At 38.6% G+C, this 24,480-nt stretch overlaps 2 protein-coding genes across 2 annotated transcripts in view; one reads left to right on the top strand and one right to left on the bottom strand.

Moving 5' to 3' along the window:
• Positions 1–2,482: 2,482 nt before the first annotated feature.
• Positions 2,483–12,260, bottom strand: KIAA1143. Its single transcript, XM_082755190.1, has 3 exons — positions 12,050–12,260; positions 11,298–11,457; positions 2,483–5,713 (listed from the first exon to the last, which is right to left on the bottom strand). Exons 1-3 carry the CDS (start codon positions 12,155–12,157, stop codon positions 5,502–5,504), a joined length of 480 nt encoding a protein of 159 aa, XP_082611316.1. The 5' UTR covers positions 12,158–12,260; the 3' UTR covers positions 2,483–5,501.
• A 58-nt stretch (positions 12,261–12,318) lies between these two features.
• The window catches only part of KIF15 (kinesin family member 15), a 35,411-nt gene continuing 23,249 nt past the window's right edge, over positions 12,319–24,480 (top strand). Inside the window, exons 1-11 of the mRNA XM_082752208.1 lie at positions 12,319–12,421; positions 14,510–14,549; positions 15,863–16,046; positions 17,536–17,612; positions 18,708–18,745; positions 19,686–19,783; positions 20,163–20,342; positions 21,079–21,288; positions 21,389–21,514; positions 22,426–22,548; positions 23,319–23,442. Coding sequence (XP_082608334.1) covers positions 12,403–12,421; positions 14,510–14,549; positions 15,863–16,046; positions 17,536–17,612; positions 18,708–18,745; positions 19,686–19,783; positions 20,163–20,342; positions 21,079–21,288; positions 21,389–21,514; positions 22,426–22,548; positions 23,319–23,442 — 1,219 coding nt within the window. The 5' untranslated portion in view covers positions 12,319–12,402. The remainder of the gene's footprint in view (positions 12,422–14,509; positions 14,550–15,862; positions 16,047–17,535; positions 17,613–18,707; positions 18,746–19,685; positions 19,784–20,162; positions 20,343–21,078; positions 21,289–21,388; positions 21,515–22,425; positions 22,549–23,318; positions 23,443–24,480) is intronic.

The raw sequence follows: 24,480 nt of genomic DNA, 5'->3' as shown, positions 1-24,480 counted from the left end.
TGATTTCACAAGGACGCTTTTTGCATACAACACCAGATTTGCGAAGGACAACTACGAGACACTTGAGGTGTTCCCCTCCTGATTTCTAATCGGGGTGTTCCTGTCCTCAAGATACACAACAAAATGCTGCAACTGTCCAATTGCATGCTGGTGTAAAAGCTCTGCAGATCTTATTATGTCTTTATCAAGTAGTCTCTCTCTCAACACAAAATCCTAAAAAAAAATATTAAAAAAAAAAAGTAGACTTTTTGCTTTTACTAAACTTAGACTTTTTAGAAGTATCTGATTCTTTTTATCTCTACATTCTTTGGCAGAGATTTAAAGGCATCATTTTTGGCACTGAATCTAAGGCAAGGTAAAATAAAAGTCCTACTGTAGAGAAACTATGTTTGGGTGGGCTCCTCACTCTTAAACTTGGCGTACTCCCATAGTAAAACTGCAGACGGCTTTGCCTTGACCAAACAACTTTGTTTTGTTCTAACTGAGATTAAGAGTACCCTTGTTTTCCTGGCGAAGTCTCGTCTGCGGTAGCCCAGTTTTCAAAAGCAAGTGCTTAGTACATGATTAGAATCGCTCTTTTCAGTGTTTTGACCTCGGCATCCACCGTCAGTAGCTGCTAGGTGCTCCTTCGCAGCACTGTCACTTCCCAGCCCTTTCCACCCTCCTGATAATGTTTCCTGGTCTGTCATTCAGTCGAGCTGTCATTTTGAAGGGATGCATTTGCAACCTCTCTATGCTCACACTTCTCTCCCACGTAACCCTGTGAGTTTCATTCTCCTTCGTATGCTGTGTTTTTGCTCAGAGGTATACAAACCATCTGTGCCTCTAATACAATGTTCTTAAATAGCCTCCAGGCAGAGCTCTATGTTTTTTAATTATTTCTCTTTGCCCTTCAGCCTGCTGTTAACCATTTTCCTCATAGTTTTATAATCTGCCCTTTTAAAGTTCGTTGTTACTACGCTGTCCCTAAGGGAACAACTCTTTCATGATATCAAAACCAAAAGTGTGCCGTGATCACCGTTACCCCGTGGAGGCTTAACAACAATAACTCGAATAACTTCTGCCTGTTTCAAGGTAGCTTCCTCTTGCCCATGGCCCTAACTAAACAGGCATCGCACTGAGGCCTGCCACAGGAGTCAAGGGAAAGGAAAGCTTTGCCATATGGATTGGAATGGCACCAAAGCCGCTTTACATCTCCTGAGACAGGAAAAACTGCTTTTGCCAGCTGTTGCTTTACCTCCAAGAAAGAAAGAAAGAAAGAAGAGGTGATGATGGGAAAAACACCGTAAAATTCAGTCTCTGTCACCTCCCAGGGGCTGGATCTGAGGGTGTAGAGGTTCTGAAAATGTTTAAGTCTACAGGAGGCTACAGCCACTCCCGTAAAACCCCGTAGGGTTTCTTTCATCTGTGATGGCTGGCCCTGTGACAGCTGCCTCTGGAACGGTCTCGAGGAAGTGGGGCAGAAGGGCAGGCCCACGACACGGAAAGCCTCTTTGCAGGTTAACACCGCATTGCAGGAACGGGACGACACTGAAGAGGCAGCTGATAGACCGGGCTTTCTGTCTGGTAAATAGACAAAGGATTGATTTATGGCATCGTGCCACGGGAAAGGGCTATAGGTTATTAACCAACTTCAATGGACAAACACTTGCTGAGGCTGCACATCATACTTCTTGTGCTGTACCAAAGGTAATGACTCATCTTCAGGCATGCCTGATGTCCTTGAGAGTGCAATTGGCTCTACAGAGCCAAGTGAAGCATTACTTAGTTAATACACTACAGCACAGGGGAAACAATCAGCTGAAACGATGACATTGCTACTTCCTGCTTCATTATAAATCTGCAGCTTCCTAACAGGATTATATACTGGAGCACTGTTAAAAAAAAAAGACATTAAGTCCTGTGATGAAACTTAAAAAATGTGTAATTAGAACAGCTAAATAGAGGTTTCTTGTGCTCAGTGTCTGCAGAACACAGCCTTTGATCCTCCAAATGATAATTCCTGGACACAAAAGCTATCAGACAGACTACTGGCTCATCCCTTCCTATTTAGGCAAATGAAATGAACTCTTGCAGTCCAACACATTTGTCCTCACTTGAGAAAAAAATAAATAACTTTACGAGCCAGGCTAGGGATATAACCAAAGGTTTCAGGAACTCCTGGGTTACCTGCCCATACACGCATTTTCTTTCTCACTCTGCCCCGTACCTTTGTTAAGTCCTTCCTCAATAACACTGCATTCTTGAGGATCCACCTTGATTGCTATCATTTACAGATCCTATTTTTTTTGAATACAGAGTGATTTCCTTCTTTGTGCACAGACATCAGCACTGCTCTGAAATAAGGTGCTTGGAAAGTTGAGATCTAGCCTCCGCTATCAGCATCCATTGCTAGCACATTGCTATTATGCTACCACAGTTCACCAGGTTTGCTCCTGCTTACTGTGTAGCTAATAGTGAGAAATAACACCATCAATAAATGTTTTTGAGTCTTAATGAGCTGGAAAATTTCAAAGATTTTATTAATAAAAACTGTACAAAACTCCCATATTAGTTAACAGGCCACATTGGAACAGGTTTCCTGTACAGGGTAACAAACCTCAGCTACTTTCATTCAGCTCCATGAGAGGGGCAGGGAGAAAGAGGGGGAATACATTCCCCAGTAAAGGAGAGAAGAAGAAAAAAAGCAAGAAAAAGCTAGGAAGTTTGTCCATTCTAGTGGACAGCCCCACATTTCATGTACTTACTCACTTTGGCTTCCCCTTTATTAGAAAGTTCTTGCAATTATTTTTTTCCACGGTCCATTGCTCAAGACAGGTGATTGCTTAAGACAGTTTCACATTTCTTTCCAAAATGAACGAGTAATTGTTCTCTTTAGTCACAGGTTTCATGGGGTGTTGATGGCGTATGTAATTTTCCTGGTGTGTTGCATTAAGAGCGCCGATTTTCACATGACTACTTGACTAAAACACTTTTGTGCATCACTCACACCTCTTAATAAAATATATCCAATTAGTTGTTGTTAGGTGAACTGGGAGTGAAATACAATGAAGACAAAGGTCTCCTGGTCAGAGCACTACAAATCACAGCTGGAATAAAGGAAAGAAAGTGGGTTTCCGTATCCACCTTTCTTTCCCCTGCTGCGCTGCCTGAAGAGCAGCATACCTTTCATTATGCTATTTCCAAGCAAACCCAATTAATATATTTGCATTCCAGACATCTGTCATGAAGTTGCAGGGCAGGGAGCGTGATTAAGCAAAAGCACTGCACCCAGAATTTTGAGGTAACTCTCTTTTTACTGGACTTCAATCTAACAAGACTTTCAGTAGAAATAGTAAATTTTGTTTAAATGCAATTGCTGAGAGGCCTTAAACAAGAACTCACTCTTATTTTGAACGTGCCAAATAGGCTCCCCGTTTGGGAGGCCCTCTCTGATATTAAGGAAAATGTGAACTCCCTCTGATCCATGGCAAGGATTTATCCCTTGACAACCACATCTCCTGAGCTGCCTTGCAGCTAAAGTGACAAACTTTCAGGCCGTGCAAGAAAAACGTAAGCAAATGTGGTTTAGTGCTGATGGACAAAACTGAAAAAGTTTAGGTAAGCATTCACTGGTTAACTCATTCTTGCAGATTGGTCTCAGAAAGTCAAAGCATATACTCAGTCATTTAAATGTGACCAAATACTCCTTCAGAATACTTTAACACTACAGTATTCCTCATGGATATAAATAGTTTTTTAAAATGGAATCAAACAAATGTTAGGCATACGAAGAATATGGAAAGATTAATCCCTGGGAACCTTTGTTTGTGTATATCTACATTTTTCTTTATTATATATGCCAAATAGAGACAAATTATGTACCTACAAACGCAAAATGTCCTCATGGGAATCCTCAGGTTGTCATACTGCATCTCTCTGGCAGTTCTAGTATCAGACCAGTGCCACCTTGGTACAGTAATATGTATTTATAGGCCTGGTTTTAATTTTCTGAAAGGACAATATACCTATTCATCTTCAAAATCAGGGACGCTCCCAATTAGTTAGAAATAGTAGGCAGGCTTGCATCTGATCTTATGCTGTAAGAGGATGTGATATTTGGAGACAAGTAGCAGTCAAAATAGGCTTCATTATCAGGTGACTCCAAAAATCCCATTTTATGCATTGAATTTTTCATTTGAACACCTTTGGACCACTTAACAGAAATCATAATTTATTGTTTAATACCAGATTAACAAACTAAAACCAGCTGTTTCACACAGCTACCTCAAATTTGCTCCTCAACGAAGCTTTACAGCCCAAATGATTTCAAATTACCTGTCACACAGCACAAGAACTGGTTTCATTGCCTCGTACCCTGTAATTCTGCAGCAGTCTCAGTCGTGCTTAAGTACTGCAGGAACACGCAATGCTATCAAGTCATTTCAGACTCACTAGTCCCATTTCCACCTCCTTGCTCTCCCCAGTCCCATCAGTTCTCAGTGTTGTTAGAATTTCTGCACACCCCGTTACATAAATAATACAGAAATGGTCAATATCAGTGTACTGTACATGGTCAATTGAAAAAAAAATTAAAACTTTGTATCACAGCTATAGTATTTCTTGGCTTAATCTTCTGCTTACAATTCCTATTGAAATAAAATTGGTAGTTTTTTACAGCTTAAGAATGAAATACATTTTAAAAAATAAACTGAGATCCCAAATAATTACAAAGACATATGTAGCAAACTGGAACAAATGCACTTCCAAAAAAACCCAACCCAACTTTAGTACATCAGTGTGATAACGAAAGTGTAGTCTCAAAGGGTTTACACATCGTTCTTTGCATTAACTGATACAATCAGAATTTTTATATCTTGCTAGCACAATCAATCCAAATTAATTTGGTGCTTCTTGAACTGTATTCACTGAAGGCGGCATTAGGGCTCTGTAATTTTAGCAAATGCACGCTCACTTACTGCAAGAGAGCTTACAAAAAAGAGCTAATTTGCCAAACCATACATGCGAAATTTAGCGCAAGCTTTTGTTAAGATATGAAGCAAAAGAGGTCAATCTCTGCTCCACAGCAATGAAGTCTCTCTTTTGAATGTTAAGCCAATAATAATTAAAAACAGATCAACATACCTCTCCATTATGGCCATTAAATAGAGAGGAAATACGATTTTATTAATGGAAGACGTTTTAAAATTAATTGATTGAAAATGTTTGTAAACTGGACATGTACACCTGTATTTTGGTACTCATTTGTGATCACAAATAGCTTTGACATACATGTTTAGATGTTCTTTTAAAAATAAAGACATGAGATACTACTCACATAGTTCCATCTGAAGTGGAACATCTGAGCTCAGTTTTGCTCATGCTGGTTTTATACTAAGTTTCTCTAGCTGAACTGTAACAAAGCAAGAGAAGATTTGGATACCATGCTCCAATTTCTAAGAAAACCCTCATTCTTACTCAAATACCTGGAAGGATAACTAAAATATAAATACATACAACTCCTAATCATCATTTTCTTCATCATCAAATGAGAGAAGACTGCTGTTTTTAACTTGCTTAGCTGTACTCTGAGAAGTAGTTGCTTCTCTCTCGGTTTTCTTTCCCTCTTTGATCTTCTTACTTGAACTTACATTGAAGTCCAAAAGCTTCTCTGATGAACGTTTGGCTGGTTTCCTGAACATAATTTTTCCATCAGCAGGTTCTGGTTCAACATCTGTGAAAAACAGAATAAAATGAGAACTCATCTTCACATGTTCATACAAACATACAGAACTTCACTATTGTCTTTTCTTTTCCCCAGAACCAAGACCAGTGAGACCTCTGAAGGAATAAAATGATCATGAACATATATGTAAGTTTTGGCACACAATCCAGCCTCATACGCTTACCAAAATGGAGAGGACAACTTTGTACGATCCTCTAAATCCACCTCACTGTTTGTAAAATCTATGACATCAGTGAACTTATTTCAAAACCGTGGTATCTCTTTAAAGAACAAAATGGCAATATACAAGACAAAGCTTTTCTTTTACTCCAATTCGCTATTCCTTGTCAAGAAATAGCAAATTCTGCTTCTCTGCATGTATTAGAGCAAATAATTTTTTTAGAAAGTCTCTCTTGGGATTATCAGGCAGAGGAAGAAAGCCTCTTCACAAGTAAAAGCATCAAAGCAATATTTCTGGAAAAGCAATGTGTAATTTTAAGTCATGAATCAGACGGAAAGGCCCATGCTACAGTAATTTCCAATTTTTAACCAAATACGTGACAGAACATTAAGGAACCATAGGTTTTGTGCAAGGCATTTCTCCTGAAGTACTTGTGTGAAATTCATTTTTCAACAGAAATTTCATAACAATATACGTTTGACAAAAATATGCATTATTTAATTAAAAAACAACAACAACAACAACAACACACAATAAATACAATAAATACCTTCAGCACAATTTCCTTCCTCAGTGCATAAGCACTATGACAGAAGACTCTCATTTCAGTGCTGCCATACACGGCACTGGTTGAAACACTCTCCAGTGCATGCTCCAAACATCACAACTCTTAGATTTGCTGTTTTGAAGAGCTGTGCAGTACAAATGAAGACATCAACTTTATCAGAGAACTTCACTTAGGATTCCTCAGAATGGTTTGGGTTGGAAGAGACCTTAAAGATCACCATGGGCAGGGACACCTCCCACCAGACCAGGTTGCCCAAAGCCCCATCCAGCCTGGCCTTGAACACCTCCAGGGATGGGGCAGCCACAGCTTCTCGGGGCAGCCTGTGCCAGTGCCTCACTGACCTAATTGTAAATAATTTCCTCTAAATATCTAATCTAAACTTACCCTTTTTTAGTTTAAAACCATTACTCCTTGCCCTATCACTACATTCCCTGACAGAGTCCCTCTCCTGCTTTCTTGTAGCCCTCCTCTGAGTACTGGAAGGAAAGTGAAGTAAAATTTCAATTTCATTCCCAATTCTCCCAAAACCCATGCTGTGAACTGCACTGATATTTCATCTTGTCTAACAGATGCAGAAAGTGATAGGTATCTTTGCAATATGAATTCCAACTCTTAATAAACATAATGCAGAATTAGAACAAAGCTCAGAAACTACCAAAACCGCAAGTGCCTTAGCTCTGCCACCTCAGTGCTACTTGTGGATCATTTTGCATCAAAGGAAAAGACTTTAGCTCTCAGCCTGGTAAAGCACTGCCCAGATTTCATTATATGCTCAAGGACAATCCTTTCAGCAGGAAGCCCAGGACAATTTCAGAGAGCTATGATGCGTCAGCAGTGCTTGACAAAGAATCAATCAGGTGACGAAACACAGCAGGTTCAGTCTTACCTAAGCAAATTGCAGGAAGAGGGTGAACAGATTATGCTTTTTAAAAGAATTTGAGGTAGCAGCTCAAGAAATCTGTGTTGACTTCCTTTCCATTTGGTAAAACACTTCACCTTATCCATTCTCATTTTACCAGGCTGTCACACATCAGGTTTCTTTTCTGTTTATATTGATGACCTCCAGAAACAGAAATGTGTTTAGCAATGCAAAGAAGACACTGAAGAAGCAATCTCAGCGTTGGCAGTTTTTTAGAACAGAGCCCTGATAAAAGACTCCACGGAAAAGGAGTATCAGCGTTACAAATTACAGAAAGCAGGACTTCTGATAAACACACTGAAACACCTGAAGTGAAAGACATCCAATGTAAAACCACTAGAGAAGAAATAATAAAATCCATTTATCTTAAGAAAAGGGACAAAAAATCACTAGTAGTTCAGCTTGTGACTGTTTTTAGTCATTGATGTTTTTACACGTATCACAAACCTTTACACTGGCTGGCTATGAAGGGCATATTCAGACACTGAGCTGAAAACTCACTTCACCAGTGACATCAATTTAAGAAGCCACAAATTCAGAAAACTTTTTCCTCTCAGTTACAATTTATACCTTACAAGGACAGTATAATTGAGTATCTGAAAAAGAAGCACTACTCTTCATTTTTTATTTAGTAGTCGTTTGCATGGTTAGCAGCACAACTTTTCAGCAGTCAGTTCTGTCTGCAGGAGTTAATTAGGCCGCAAGAGGAAACAAATGGCACTAAATTAGCAGGAAGGACAGGAGGAGCTGCACAAACAGTACTTGAAGATACATGTCTACTCAGTGACAAAGGTTGGAAAAATTTTATGGTAAACTAGTAAATTTCTTAGTGGTTTCTGAGATTAGGAGTTCAGGTCAGCAGTTTCAGACGCTCTAGTGCTTTCTGGCTACCCATCTGTACACACGCCTTTGGAAACATTTACTCCAGGAATTCCACACACACTGGTATCACGAGGATAAAAAGACCAATCTTCCTCAGATATGTGGTCTCATACATTTAATGAGGACGTGCTGAAATAAAACCATCTTTGGGAATGTTTTTGTTACTTAAACGCTGTAAGATTAACTCTGATTTAGATTCCTGCTGCTCACAGAGTGAAGGACAGCATGAACCCTAAATGTGATAGAACAGCTGTGTAAGCTAAGGAAAGAGCTCTGATACCCAAGGCAGCAAGGGCTGTATTCTTGCCTCTCCTCTCCTTTTTCCTCCCCCAGCCCCACCATATAGAATGCAAAATAATAGTACAAGAGTTGGAATGAGTAAGGACACCTCCCACCAAATTTGCTCACCTGCAGGGTGCCCCAGAGGCCACACAAACTAGAAAAGCTGCAGAAAAATCAATTCTGGAGAATATAATGAATGCTGGGAGAAAGCGTCTTGCAGTAATTACCATCTTTTCTTTTGTGCAAACTTAATTTCTCATAAGACCATTTTTATTTATCTCTGAACTGACAGTACCCATTTATAAAATACTGTATAAAAGTATTAAACAAAATGACTGTTGTTAAACAGATGACTTAGAGGCCAAAAAGCGTCTAAGTTAGTCCTCAATGGATAAAAAATTTCAATATGGAATGACTTTATGAGGTTTTTTTCTCATATAGTAAAGGTTAACCAAAAAAGTTCTTTATGACTATACTTGCAAAAGCCAATAAATTCTGTTCTGCCTCAGGAGGCAGCTAAGTGCAGCTAGGACATAAATCAACTTTTTTTTTTTTTTTCCAAATTAATGCAAAAGTGTCACTCATCTGTTAAAGAAAACACAAGTCACAGGAATTGCTGGTGCCTGAGATAAAAAAAAGTAAACCCGTGTCAAACTGGCTATAGAACAAAATGAAGCAGAAAGTATATAAATGAGAAACAAAAAATCATAGAATAATAACCCAAGTCTGAATCCTAGAAAAACATCTCAAAGCCTGAATACCAGGACCTCCAAATGAAGACAACCCCTACAGAGATGTAAAAGAGGACAAGGCAGAACCTCAAAACAGAAAACCTGCAATTTTCTTGAAAGATTAACAATTTCTATTCACAGCAGATGGTCAGCAAGCAATACATTACTTACTACACACCAAAGTGCTTTGGCATTGATGTCAACATGGTGGAAGGAAAGATTATTAGTTCTGAAATTTGCCTCCCTTCTACCCTTTCAGTCTTCACATAATTTCACTGATAATCTAATTTGGGACTATATATTATGGTCAAGAACCTGTTTAATAATTGAACTTCAACACTTTCAACACTTGAGATAAAATAAATGAGAAATTTAATCAAATCATGCAACAAGTGTTCACTATACTTCCCATTCTTACAAGTGACAAGTACCCAAAAGAAAAGAAACTAAAACATTATTCTAAATTCCCTTTGTTAAACTGGAAGCAACCATTTGCCTAAATGCCTGCCTCTGGCTAGAAATCAGAAAGTAAACCTCTAGATTTAAATCTCTAGATTGACAGGGCAAAGATGGACAAAGGCTCAAAGAAGCCTTCAGCAAGCTGTAGCTGTCACCTGCAGCTTCAGTGAACATTTCACATCAGTCCTCTATACAGGAAAGAGGCATACATAAACACATTTACCCTGTGAATTCCCATAAGCCCAAAAAGGAAAAGCAGGCCAAGACTTCACATGAACAGCAAAGGCAGAGGAGCAAACAGCAACACAATAACGTGAAGTAGAGGGCAGCACTACTCAGAGCATGTCAACAGTCCTGCTCCACTATTGCAGATTTTTTTCCCCCAAATGCATGTTGTTACTCAGCAAGTGAAGGTTTAATAAGCAGAGATCCTAGTGCCCTACAGGGACTCAATGCTTCTATCCTCCCTGCATACATTTTTGTCTTAGGAATGTCTTTTCCACCAGAGAAGAAGTTCAGTCACTCTAATCAAGCACACTTCCATTTTCACACTGTGTATTCAGCTGAGTAGATGGGCTGCTTTTGGACTTTTTTCACATCATGGACTGCACCTCAATGGATTCTCATGGACGACTGCTTCTTTTCGCCTGGCCTTACAAAATCATTTTTCCTCCTATACTGTGATCGTTCAAAAATCAAGTTGCTTACGTGAAAAAGAAACCAATGCTCGGAACGAATGCCATTTCTTTCCAGTAGTTGAAATTTCTAGCAACGCTAGTAGGGTGATCCCACTTTTGAAAAGAAATCATGCAACAGCTATACAAATTGCAACACCAATTGCACTTCAATAGAAGAATTAGCAGGAGTTTTTCCACTTGATTAAGAATGTAGACCTATAAACAAAAATCTGTTTTCAAAAAAGACTGAACAATACAATGAATCATCCATTTTCCATCAAGAGATGCATGCTTAGTTTTTAGCTGAAATGCTGCACTTCACTCATCTTCTCGCTATTCTTAGAATATGTTTTCCATGCCCTCTACCTACCAGCCGTGCAAGTCACAACGCATGCTGGGGATGACTTCCAGCAAGTAATAATGTGGATCAGTCAGGTAACTGAACAGGTAATTGAGCTTACAAACCAGCTATTCTCTCCAGTAAAGCACTACCCCGAGTTTCCTCCTTCTACGCAAACATTATTTCACAAACTCATAAGATTACCCGTAAGACATCCACCCCACTGTCAAACAAGGTTAATCAACTGATTAATGAGTTCAGAAGTTATCACAGAAGATGTCAAAAAGACTGCACAGCAGGCTAACCCCATGCCCCCTTGCCACCCCAAAAAAGTAAGGTGGTATTTAGAGGTAGGATGATGCACCACGAAGAAGAACGTAACTCCAACAGTATAAAAAGCAAGACAACTTGGATATTACTTCAGTTACTTCTCTTACTTCGGATTAGGAATCAAAGGTAGTATTAAATGTTAGAAAATGGGCAAATATCATCAACCTCCCTTTTATGGTTCCCTCTGGTTATACAAAGCAGGAAACTAACAGCTTGACATTCACCTGGTTCGCCTGACTTTAAGGCCTCTTTGATCTGCTTTTTAATTTTCATTGCTTCCTCCGCTGTCAAGTCCCCCTTTTTCAGCGTTACCACTTGCGGCTGCTCATCCTCCTTGTCGCTGCCATTCTCCGAATCGCTGTCGGCCAGCGGGAGCTGCTCTCTCTGCAGAGAAAGGAAACAGAAGGGACTCCGATCAGCGAGTGCAGCGGCGGGACAGCACTCTTAGGCCTCAGTTTTGCAGCAATGGTAGCGTAAATCGGCCCAGCTGGCAGCACCAGGCTCTCTGATATGCTTTGAATGACACAAAACCAGTGTCAGTCACATCCTCCAGCAAAAGCCTACATTACTGCAGCCCACCTTAGGCACTGCCAGCACAGCAAGCAGAGCCAGACTGTGTTTTATTTTTAAAGATTTGCTTGTACTCGGAGTCACTGTAGCAGGGTACGCTGCTAGCAGTTCAGACAGCGCTCCAATTCATGGAGTCCCCTAAGAAAACAACCAAAAAACCACAGTATGTGCTTTTTTAACTACAGACCAACACAGTTTGATCTGGGAAGGTAACAAATACATTGCTTTTGTCCTTCATCTTTACTGCGCAACACCTGCCACGCAAGATTAAGGTAACATTAAATTCATGGGTCCGACCTGAACCTGCTGTGCTCTACTGAAACTCGCATAAAGATAAAAGCTCGGTGTTTTGGAGGCTCTGCTCCCAGCCCGGCTGAGGCGAGCAGCGCTGCCCCGGGGCCGTTACCTTGGTGTCCACCGTGGGCGCGTCCCGATGCCCGACCCGCCGCTTGAAGCGGCTGAGGAAGGCGGGCTCGGCCGGCCGCACGTAGGAGACCTCCGGCCTCCGGCTCATGGCGGCCGCCTCCCCCACCCCTCCTTTTTCTTCTTCTTCTTCTTCCTCTTCTTCCTCCTCCTCCTCCTCTCCCCCCGTCACATGCCGGGGGAGCGGAGGCCCGGCTGGCAGTAGCGGGAGGCGGGGAGGGGCACAAAATGGCCGCCCCCTGCTCGGCTTCGCGGCGGGGGCGGGCTGGCCGCCCTTAGCGCCAAATTCAAACGCGCCGCCATTTTGCGGAGCGGGCGGCGGGGCGGGCGCGGATCATGGCTCCCGGCACCAGAGGTGAGGGCTGAGAGGGGCTGAGGGGGGCTGGGGGCACCACAAAGGGACCGGGGAGGGAGCCCGGCTGCTGTAAGCAGCCTGCCCGGGTGCCCAAGGGCAGCAGCGCAGCAGCCCCGCGTTTGGCTGATCGTCTAAAAGTCGAGAGCAGGCTTTTAATTAGCACGCAGCTATCTATCGGTCTAACTTCAGGTTTAAAACGCACCGGTTTCCTTTGGCTAGCTCGCTTGCATGCTTAGTTATTCGTTCTTCAAGTGTATTAGGATTAAGCACGTCTCTTAAATGTTATTCCGTGAGCTAAAGCTGATCGGTTTACATAGCGGCAGCAGGATGTGTAACTTGTGTGGATCATAACGAGGATGGCGCCTTTGCGTCTCTTCACTAGTCCACTTTAAAGCAACCCTCCTACGATAAAACCTGTGTACTTTTAGGAACCTTACAAGGCCTTTTGTTATTGGAATATTTTTGGTAAATCATCATCGATTGTTATTTTACTTATTCTTTTACATTTGATCGTGTTACTTACTAACAGTTTGTTTGATTGACCTGTGGGAAGTAATTTCACGTCAGTTTCCCCCTTGGGTAAAAAGGAAGTCTTTGTAGCCATAGGGTGCTGTGTGTCATCTCGAAATGCAGAGCTGTCCATATGGTGCTTGTATAGAATCACAGAGTGGCGCAGCTTGGAAGGGATGTCAAAGATCACCCAGTTCCCATCCCCCTGCCATGGGCAGGGATGCCGCTCACTAGATCAGGTTGGCCCCATTGAGCCTGGCCTTGAATGCCTCCAAGGATGGGGCATCCACAGCTTCTCTGGGCACCTGTTCCAGTGCCTCACCACCCTTACAGTGAAGAACTCCTAATGTTTAGGCTAAACCTATCTTGTTTTCGTTTAAGTCTTTTGTATAAGTCCCCTTTAAGTACTGAAAGGCATCAATGAGGGCTCCCTGGAGCTTTCTCTTCTCCAGGCTGAATGTCCCCAGCTCTCTCAGCCTTTCTTCCTAGCAGAGGTGCTCCAGCCCTCTGAGCATCTTTGTAGCCCTCCTCTGGACCTGCTCTAACATCCCTACACCCTTCTTGTGCTGGGGGCCCCAGACCTGGATGCAGCACCCCAGGTGGGACCTCACAAGGGCAGAGCAAAGGGTCTCAGTCACCTCTCTCCCCTGCTGCCCACCCCTCTGATGCAGTCCAGGATGCAGTTGGCCTTCAGGGCTGCAAGCACACTCTGCTGGCTCATATCAAGCTTTTTGTCCACCAGAGCCTTCAAGTCCTTCTCTGCAGGGCTGCTTTCAATGAGTTCTTCTCCCAGTCTGTCCTCATGTCAGGGCTTGCCTCAACCCAGGTGCAGCACCTTGCACTTGGACTTGCTGAGCCTCATTAGGTTCAAATGGGCACACTTCTCCGTGCCTTTGGATGACATCTCTTTCTGTGGTATCAACCACACCACTCAGTTCAGTGTCATCTGCAAACTTGCTGAGGGTGCACTCAGTGCCATCGTCTATGCCATTGATGAAGATATTGAAAAGCACTGGTCCCACAACAGACCCCTGAGGGACAGCACTCTTCACCAGTCTCCACCTGGACATAGAGCCATTGACTACCACTTTGTGGGTGCAGCCATCAAGCCAATTCTCTATCGACTGGATCGTCCACCCTTCAAATCCAACTCTGTCAAATTTAGAGATGAGGATGTCATGTGGGTTATTGTCCAAGGCCTTCCAGAAGTCCAGGAACGTTTCCCTTTTTCTAGTCACTGGTGACTTCACCTGACTGTCAGGACTTGTCAAATATGATGGAGAGAGGCTTGGCAACTACATCAGCCAGTTTCCTCAGGACCCTGGGATGGAAGCATGCACATGCTCACGTTGCAGGACTGGAACTTTCTCTACCTTTGCAAGAAACAGCAAACTTTCTGACAAAGGAAGACTTACTAAATATTCTCATACCGTTCTGATTCATGCATGAGACAGACATTTCTAAGGCTTTCTTTTAATCTCCCTCAGTATTGCTTACAGTATTTCCTATTTAAATGATTTTTAAGCAATAGTTGTATCTTGTTTAATTTTTGTATTTTTTTCACTTTTTGTTTTATAGATTTACGTGACTCTGCGTTGCCTTTGCTGAACTCACCTAGGTAAAGTATTGGCCAGTTCACGTATTTGAATAATAATGTTGTAGAAAAAGTGCAGACAAAACATAGTATAACATTGGAAAGTAATTTTGTTATGTTTTCATGCACCAGATTGTTGCCTATCTCTCTAAACTTCCTTTCAGGTTTTAAAAATGTTCTCAATAACATTGTTGCTCTGAGGCATCGGATTCCTTTTTGGAATGTTGCCATGCAGTGGATTCTCATTTGTCCACTAACTCTTAAGCTGACTCTAGAATATCTTTGAAGAGATGTTAAACTTCCATGAGGAAATCCTCAAGTAAAAGGAGAAAAGAAAAAAGAAAAAATGCTCTTCTCCAGATACACACAGTTTTTGCCAAAACTGAAAACATCATATACTGACAAAATATTTGGCAATTTAGTGGGATGTCTCAAATCCAATGTCAAGTTTTCCCCTTCTCAATTGCTTCCTGTTTTTTTTTTTTTTTTTTTTTTTTTTTTTTTTTTTAGCTTTTCCTCCACTGTTCTCCCACTCCACATTTCTGTCATGAAGTCCACTCTTAAAATTGTTCTGTTCCTTTCTTTTATATTTTCAAAAGTAAAAATAAATGCCAGTTATAACACCATACTGCTGTAGCATCCTTTAGTGAAAGAATCAAGTAAAGGATATCCAAGTTTGCTGTCATTTCACGTAAGAATTTAATTATTTATTATAGTAGTATAAATGTTATTATTGGTCATTTATGCCAGAACTCCTTCAAGCTTTAACATAAGTCATGCACAGTTGCTTATTCAAGTGATATCTGCTGATGCATCTGCCAACAGATGTGATGAATTAAGGATCAAAAATTGATTGTTCTTTCCCCTCTCATGAGCAGCAAAGAAAATGCTAAAGGGTTTCTTGCTGTGATATAGCATCATGTGTTGCATTGGTAAAGTTTTTTTCTAACTTTGAGTAGTAAGGAGGATACCTGAAGCCCATGGTCTTAGAAATTACTGAATCCCCTACTATAACAACAGTGGTTTCTTTATGTGTCTGTGTGTGTATTTCACTGGGAAATGTGCTCTCTTAGAGCTGAATTCACAGGCTGATTTTACATACAGCAGTAACAAATTCAACTAACCTCTTGTTCTTTATTTTTTAATCTGCCACGCTGGAAGCTTTAATAAATCTGTGACTTACGCTATTTCTACCTGTACACATGAATTCATTATAATTTCAGAAGATACCTTTTTATGACTTCAGTAGCTTAATCTGTTTTTTTGTGATTTAATTTTATAAAGCAGCTGATAGATCAGCCATTTCGAAGTAATCTAATGCATAAATATCCGTTTAGTGTTGAAGGTGATGCTATCAAGGTTTATGTAAGGGTACGTCCCCCTTCAGAGGGAACTGCATTAACGGATGGAGATCAAGGCTTGTGTTTATCTGTTCTTTCATCAAACACCATCCGTCTGCATTCAAAGCCTGAGCCGAAGATCTTCACTTTTGATTATGTTGCAAATATGGACACAACACAGGTAATAACTTACAGAATTTCATAACAGAAGTGCAGTTTTGCCCCAGATTTTGGCAACTGCTACACAAAACCTTTCTAACAATGTAATTCTTTAGGTCTTATTTTTTTTATATTCAGACTGGTAGATGTAGTTATTGTTCAAAAATGTTGCACTAAATTCTGCTCTAATAGTTTTCATGTATTTTTAACACAATTTACTTTAATCAAAGTTTGCATTAAAATTAAAGCTTCTATTAGTAAAAGTTACAGTAAAAGCATAGACAGAAAATAACCCCGTGTTGAAATACCCACACAAAAATAGCTGGCAATCAGTAGCTGATGTTAAAGATGTGCTTTGTATGTTAGGAATTTATGGCATTATATTCCATTAGTTATATTTCCTTCTTATACATCTGTATTTAAACAGATGCATTGTTCATAGACTTTCACTACTTGGTCTTAATACTCCTAGAATCTTGGAAAAGGTAACACCATAAGGAAAATCTTCCAATTTATACCTTAAGATACTGTGGTTTTGAAATTCTAAACATAATTTTCATTCATCTAGGACTTCACTACCATGTAATATCCAAAGCACCATGCTTCCATTCACATGCTCTTAAGGAAGTCTTTCCTTCCTACAGTGTAATCTTAATGGAGAAACCTGAAAGTAATCCATCTCAACAAGCATTTTAAAATCAGTTTGAACGCTGAGTGGTTTCTGTAATATCCTTTTAAGTTGTGATAGGTTCCATCATTCCATAAAGCACCGGTCACTTATAAGGAGTAAGAATGAGGTCTTTTTAACAGTACCAATTGAAAATTCATTCTAATAAAAGGACAGCGTCATCTTTCAAGTGTCATCTGTCTTTTACATGGAGAAATGAGCTGTACTCAGGATCACATCCAGTCATCCATCTTCATGCAGAACTCTGCAAAGAAGTTGTAAAGTTCTTAATACATGCCATAATAAGAACCTGCAATATAGACAGCATATCTAAAAGAAATCAAAATGCTATAGGCTGTCGTTTGTAGGTAGGCTTTTCTTACAGGTCTAAGAGAAATGTATGAAAATATACAGAGTTGTGCAGATTTACTGAACACGCCATCATACATAGTAAATGTGGAAAGTTAACTAGTTTTGATGACTGTCAAAAGTTCAATTTTGACCTATTGATGGTATAAATTGTATAAAATAATTATAAGAAACATTGGGCCAAAATTAATACTTTACAGTTATATATAAATAAATTTGAAATCATTATGGTGAGTTCTACTATTTTTCTTTCAGTTATCGACAAGGAACAAAATAACTTTCAGAGGGAGTGTTTTTATGTTACAAAGACTTCTGATACATTCTTTCTCTGTGAGAGAACTCCAAGGTCATGATATTGTCTGCTTTTGAAGAACGCAATTATTATACCTCGTAAAGTTATGCCTTAGAAAAAACACTGATAGAAGAGAAATTTAAACCACTGGTGCCAATTGCCTTTTCTTTCCCTTGTTCCCAGGAGTCTGTGTTCTCAAGTGTGGCCAAAAATATTGTTGAATCTTGTATGAATGGTTACAATGGGACCATCTTTGCATAGTAAGTAATTTAATGGTATTTCATACCAGTTACAATATTTGATTTTTTTTTTAATTATTCATTAAAAAAAAAAAGTGTGGTTTTAAGTTCCCAGGTCTGCTTAATGTTGCAGTAAGCTTTGAAAGTGCTTGCTTAAGTGTAGAACAACATAGGGAATATTCTTGCAATATTGAAGAGTACTTTAAGGAATCTATTTGTAGGTGTTATGCTTCTAATACTGAAGACCAATAATGTTGATTGTAAACTCATTTCAACATCATTATTTTTTCTATTAAAACTAGAAGTTTTATTGTGGTGTTAAAGAGAGTGGTGGTTGTTTTTGCTATGTCCATAATAAAATGGAAAAAAAATTGATCTGACTTGATATTTGGCCAGCTTATTTCTTTAGTTAGTCTTAGCTGCCTACGGGAGAACTCATAAATGATAGATTTAACTTTCAAAATGTTTTCATGGTAGAAGTATATCCATGACCAGTAGCATGAATATCACCATATTAACTGCCAAAATTCTCATTTTGAAAACTGAGTAAACACTTTGGTCAAAAATGCAAACTTGATAGAATGATCTAATGAAAACTTTACTCTTCTTTTAGTCTAGAACAGCATTTCCAAAACTGAAGTCTATTTTGTTACAATTTATAAATATAGAAAAATGAAGTGAAATTGCCCTGAAGCTTCTCTAGCATGATTAATAGCTATGGATAATAAGAGGACATATTCAACTTAAAAGGCTCTTTCTGATTTTTGATTTATGCGTGTTACCAACTGACATTAAACCCAAAAGATTGAGCCAAAAATTAGTTTAATGTGTATATTAGGAAACATTTATTTTAATGCTGGTTTCCACTATTTCCCTTTCCAAAAGAAATAAGGAAGAAAATGGGTGGGGGTAATGAAAGGTGATTTATCTAACAGATTTTTTGAATTTTTCAGCTTAGGCATGTTCAGCTTTCCTCTGTCTTTATTTTATCTTCTGTTTAGAAGAAAACATTTATTTCATTTGAAACTGTCATTTTCACTTCAAAGCTACAGATCAATGAAAGGTTCCAAGCTGTAATAAAGCTTTGTTACCTGAATTTTTATTTTTTACTTTTAGTGGCCAGACTGGATCAGGAAAAACTTTTACTATGATGGGTAAGTGCATGAGACAGCTTTATCTTTCAGTGGTTTCGTGATATTTTTTGTCTTGAGTTGAAATGTTTTCTTGCTCAAATGCCAGGAACAGTTTAGATTTTAGTCTTTCTGACAGTATCCTTAAGGCTTAAGAAATGGCGTAGTGCTCAGTGCAGTTACTCTTTCTTTATATCAAAATAGCTCAGTACAGGTACTCTCCTCCATCTTTTTGAGGATGTATATTCTTACTGTTAACAAGAAAAAAAACTTTTAAATGAAATCAAACGTTTTTAATAAATTGTCTCAAAAGTAAGTAGTTCTGCTGTTTTCCCTGTTTGACTGATGTGTCCTATGTATACAGAAAAATATTTTAGTATGTAACAGGCTTCTACATTAAAGTTATAGTGATGTTTTCATAATAATTATTTCCTATCCAACTGGGAATTTAAGGTCCTTCTGTATGTGGAGCCCCTTGTATTTTTTGTTCTTCATACAGTGGTAATTTTAAATGCAAAATATTGCACTTGACATCAAAAAGATAATGAAATAACCAAAATGGCTGACATATTTTAGAAGACTGCAGATAAATTAGATGAACATGGGGTCAGAGCTGCGCCATCTTTGTTTTTTCAAATCAGGCTTAAGGTAGCTGTATTGGCATATCTGCACACCTATACATGTTTTACATGGATGTTCATGTTGTTTATACTATTTTAGATTTAGATAACCCCATGGACAGATAAAATAACCATTCACAGGCATAATTTAGATTTCATTTAAATTGGTTTACGGGATACAGTTTTAGATCTTGAAAGCCAATTTCGTTGTGTTTCTTCTGTGGTTTTGCCATAAACTGACTAAAGCTTGCTTAAGCCTTTTATGAAGACACCTGGAAAAGACCAACTATTGCTCTTGAGTTGTACTAACTAAAACTTTTTTTTTAATTTAAAAATCTATTTAGGACCGTCTGATTCTGATAATTTCACTCACAGTCTGAGAGGTGTAATTCCACGGAGCTTCGAATACTTGTTTTTTCTAATTGAACGTGAAAAGGAAAAGGTACATTTATTTATTTATTTATACTTATTAATGTAATGAAAGTAATGTCTCACATTAAAGGTTAGCTAAGAGTGGTTGGTAAGCCTAGTGTGTAGCAGTTAAGTGTCTGGGATTACAGCTGTCTTGCATCAAATTTACTAATCAGAAAATGCATCTACCAAATTCATGTACTCTTTCTTCAGACACAAGCATGCTTATATTTTGAGTCTGAAAGTGCATCTAGACTTCTGAATGCTGGTTGTCATCTGAGTGTCAGGCATCAGAAATGCATAGTATGCAGAAAATACATGTGTAAGCTTAAAGCTTTTTATGTATAAAAATGAACTCACGGCCACTTAATAAAAAACAGTGTGTTTATAGTGTACATTGTGTTTTTCAGGCTGGCAGTGGAAAGAGTTTTCTCTGCAAATGTTCATTTATTGAAATCTACAATGAACAGATTTTTGACTTGCTAGATTCTGCTTCAGCTGGGCTCTTTCTTAGAGAACACATCAAGAAGGGGGTCTTTGTTGATGGTGCTGTTGAACAGGTGTTGTCATCTGCTGCTGAAGCATACCAGGTATTTTTGCTATTTTTTAATGTTTGGGCTGTTTGTCATAATGCCTATTTGGTAAATATTCTTTTTTGATTAAAGCACTTTTTTATGTATAGTGTCTCTGACACCCTCTTCCCCCAACTCCATCCTCCAAAATAGTGAAAAAAAAAATCTATTTTTTAGGTGATGCTTCCTGACTATACAACGCATGTAAAGAAATCACGCAGTTCAAGAATTTGGAACATGTGAATTGCAATCACAGTTGTCTTTCCCTAATGCTTGTCATACACATCTCTCAAACAGCAACAGAAAAGTACATCTTGTGCTAATTAAGAGGCATGTGTGTTCCAGAAATTGTCAGGTTAATTTCTGCAAGAATGAAACATAGTACTCTTGTGATGATAAATATTTTTTTCCTTGTGTACTGCTAGCATATACCAGTATGGGATATGTTTGGCAACGGTACTCTTGGAGGAAAGAAAATAAAATTTTAACTAGTATTTTTATTAAGCTTGACTATCTATCTATATAATCCACTCCATGCCCCAAATCTATATCTCTATATAATATATACTTACATAAATATTATTTCTATCTGATATATTATACAGAGTATTGGAAAAAAGTCCTTGTCCTCAGGATTTTCAAAACAGGTTGCACCAAAATGTTTGCTATTGTTTATCTCGTCTCTGAGTAAAGACTGGGAATACTGAGTGCTGCTGGAAGCACTTGATATTGTTTAATGTCTTTTTCTGCTTAGGTATTAACTATGGGCTGGAGAAACCGTCGTGTAGCATCAACCTCAATGAACAGAGAATCCTCGAGGTCACATGCAGTTTTCACTATCACAGTGGAATCCATGGAGAAAAACAATGAGGTTGTTAACATTCGGTCTTCCCTGCTCAACCTGGTGGACTTGGCAGGGTCTGAGAGACAAAAAGACACCCATACAGAAGGACTGAGGCTGAAGGTTAGTTCTGTAATATATCTGTGACATCTTTCTCCTTCCAGATGTATTGCCCTGTCCCATCTACCAGGTCTGCTCATTTCTATTCTCTTCTCTGTTCTAGGAAGCAGGTAACATAAATCGATCACTAAGTTGCCTGGGCCAAGTAATCACAGCGCTTGTTGATGTAGGTAATGGAAAGCAGAGACACATTTGTTACCGGGATTCCAAGCTCACTTTTCTGCTACGGGTAATATATAGTCTGGAATTTATATGCAGATCGGGGTAGAAAACAATATTTGCTTTTATTTATTTTTTTTTTTAAAAAAAAAAAAAGCTGAACTCATGTACATTTAAAAAAAAAAAAATGTGTTAATATCAGGCATTAGGAGGAAAGCTTGAAAAATAGCTTTTTACTTGAACAGTTAGATGCTTTATAGCTGTTAATTGAAGACAATAAATTTATTTATGTTTCTGCTCACTTTTTATATTTTCAAGTGTTAATGGAGAAGCATATGTTTCCTTCTTTATAATTTGGGAAAGACTGTGTATTAGTGTGGTACTTAGATGTTTTCTGGTCTCCCAGAATTAGCTGATGGATGCTAATGGTTAGTCTAATATTAAGAATTAGACAAATCTGCTGTTTCCTAAATGAGAGTTCAGGGGTTCTTTTCAAGATGAAGAGAAAATAAAACAAAAGCATTTAAGGACTCCTCTATTAGATGCCAGCATTCACCAGAATTCTGTGAACAGTCACTATTAACAACTGTAATGACATTTTGTAGTATAAGATTGTACTTGTACATAATACTTATGTTGCTTACAATGCAGTTTTATTGAAATTATAGCAAAATTTCCCAACCATTCCATCTGTTTTATGCACATCTTAAAAGCATGAACCTCTGCAGAACTATATTTTTTCCAATGCAACAACAAAATGCATAGAAATTTGAAGAGAATTGTAACTGCATGAGGTCTTAATTTCTTAAGTGGTTATTTTTTTCTAGGTGATTGTACTGCAAAGAAGACCATAAACAGGACATTCTTTACTAGAGAAAGAATGGTGTTGAGGCTTGTGGCTATTTTGCAGTGCTAGGCTGCCTGCTATAGCCAAAAACCTACAGATAAAGCTATTTTATTTCTTTTTTTTTTTTTTAATAGGATTCTCTTGGTGGTAATGCAAAAACATGTATAATTGCCAATGTCCATCCAGGATCCAGATGTTTTGGTGAAACACTGTCCACCCTTAATTTTGCTCAGCGAGCAAAGTTGATTAAAAACAAGGTATATGAGTTATGAAATGTCTTTATGGTTGAAGCAAATGTGGTTTTTGTCATTTAAGCGACACATCTACAAACAGGGATAATAGCTTCATTCAAAAGCTCTTGTGCTATCACAAAGTGAAAGGAATATAATATTTTAAAATACTCAAGAAAGCAAACAGTCTTTTTGACAAATTATTTTTGAAAAGGACTTGTTTGCTTTTGACTGTGAATATACTATGACTGTTGGAGACTTGATGATGGCTGATGCTGTTTTTCTTTGCTTGTTCTCTGAGCACTTTACATTAGAAAATGTAAATTACATCATATAATTTACATTAGAAAACGTAAAATGGAAGTAAATCTACTAAAAATTGATGTTGACATCACACTTACATTCAATGGTATTTCAGTGCATCTAGTTTCTATATATGCTAATATAAAAAAATTTCTCATGAGTGAATTTTGAAAGTGAAACAGTGAATTTGAGTGAATTGTTGAAAGTGAAACATCAAGCTAGAAACTACCGCCTTCATTTTGAACAATGAAGCTAAGCATTATACATTGATCCAAAGCAAACTGTACAGAAAACATTAAATTTCTTAGTCATTATTTTTAGCAAAAGTGTAACTTACTGGCTGCTCAGTGAATTGAACATTTACCCATGAATTCTTTCTTTCTTAAGTCAAAAAGTCTTGTTGCTTTGCAGTCTTTGAGTTTTATCTAATCCTATGCATTAGAATACAGTTCTCATTTGTACTTCCTGATTTTTCCCTTAAATATTTACGAAAGGCTGTGGTAAATGAAGACACACAAGGAAATGTGAATCAGCTACAAGCTGAGGTCAAGAAGCTGAAAGAGCAGCTTGCACAACTTACATCAGTACCATCTATGCGTGATATCTCTGTAGCACAAGGTACGAGTTGGGGTGGGAGGAGAACTTCTTGTAGCTAAGTGTGCTGGAACTTTGTGTAATTCATGAAGTTTCTCAACCACTACTGTTACTGTAAGAACTGACCTATAGAACTGGCGTGCGTCTTATAGATCGTGTTGCCTGTATTTATATCCAGTATTTTGCAGAAGTTGTTCGTGTGGTGTTGGAATACTGGGATATGTTTCTATTTACATAATACCAACATTTATTTTTCCATTTTGTAAGGGGTGTGCTGCCCGGTATTTTCAATAACCAAAAGTTTTCTTGTATATTTTGGGAGGGGGGGCATGGCACTAAGGTGCTGATAATGCCCATCAAATAATAATAAATAATGCCCAGCATTCTTTTTAATCTCAGGACAGGACTTTCTCCCCTCTTCTTTTGCCCCTTCAGGAAGGTGCAATACAGATCCTAGCATAGCTGTGGAATGCGTATATATCTCTTCTCACTGAAATAATCAAATGTTATACAGTAGCATTACAAGGTAGTAAACTTGGTCTTGTAACTCTTACTGTGTTCCAGAGTCACCACCTCTTTTCTGACCCTGTCAAGAAATACATACAGTTTCAAAAGTTACTCGAAAAGTTAGAAAGACTTGTCTAAAACAAAGAATCTGTGGTTGAATTTTGCTAAGGAAAGATAACTGCTCTGGGTTTATGCACATTTACACAGTAAAAATAAGTCAGTGATCTTGTGGGACAGTGAATCTTTGTGACTTCCAGAATATTGACAGAGGGCTCAAAACTCTTGTTAGACTTGTTGTAGAGTTCTGAAGGAAAGCAAGGGATAATGCTTCAGTGCTGAAGAGAGGTTGGTCTTCTGTTCATATGCAGAACCTAATATTATAGAAGATTTGTTTAGTCTATACAATTAAATCGTGATGTTTGTAATATATGATCAAACAAAAATATAAAATCTGCTTAGTGGGGACATTATAAACATAATGGCATTTTTTTAGTCTATTAATAGACTATAGGGTAGTTATTTTATACCTAGATGTTACGGTGATTAGTACTTATA

This window comes from Aythya marila (genome assembly GCF_965140915.1).
Source record: "Aythya marila genome assembly, chromosome: 2".
Classification (NCBI taxonomy): domain Eukaryota; kingdom Metazoa; phylum Chordata; class Aves; order Anseriformes; family Anatidae; genus Aythya; species Aythya marila.
This window is presented reverse-complemented; position numbering and strand designations above follow the sequence as displayed.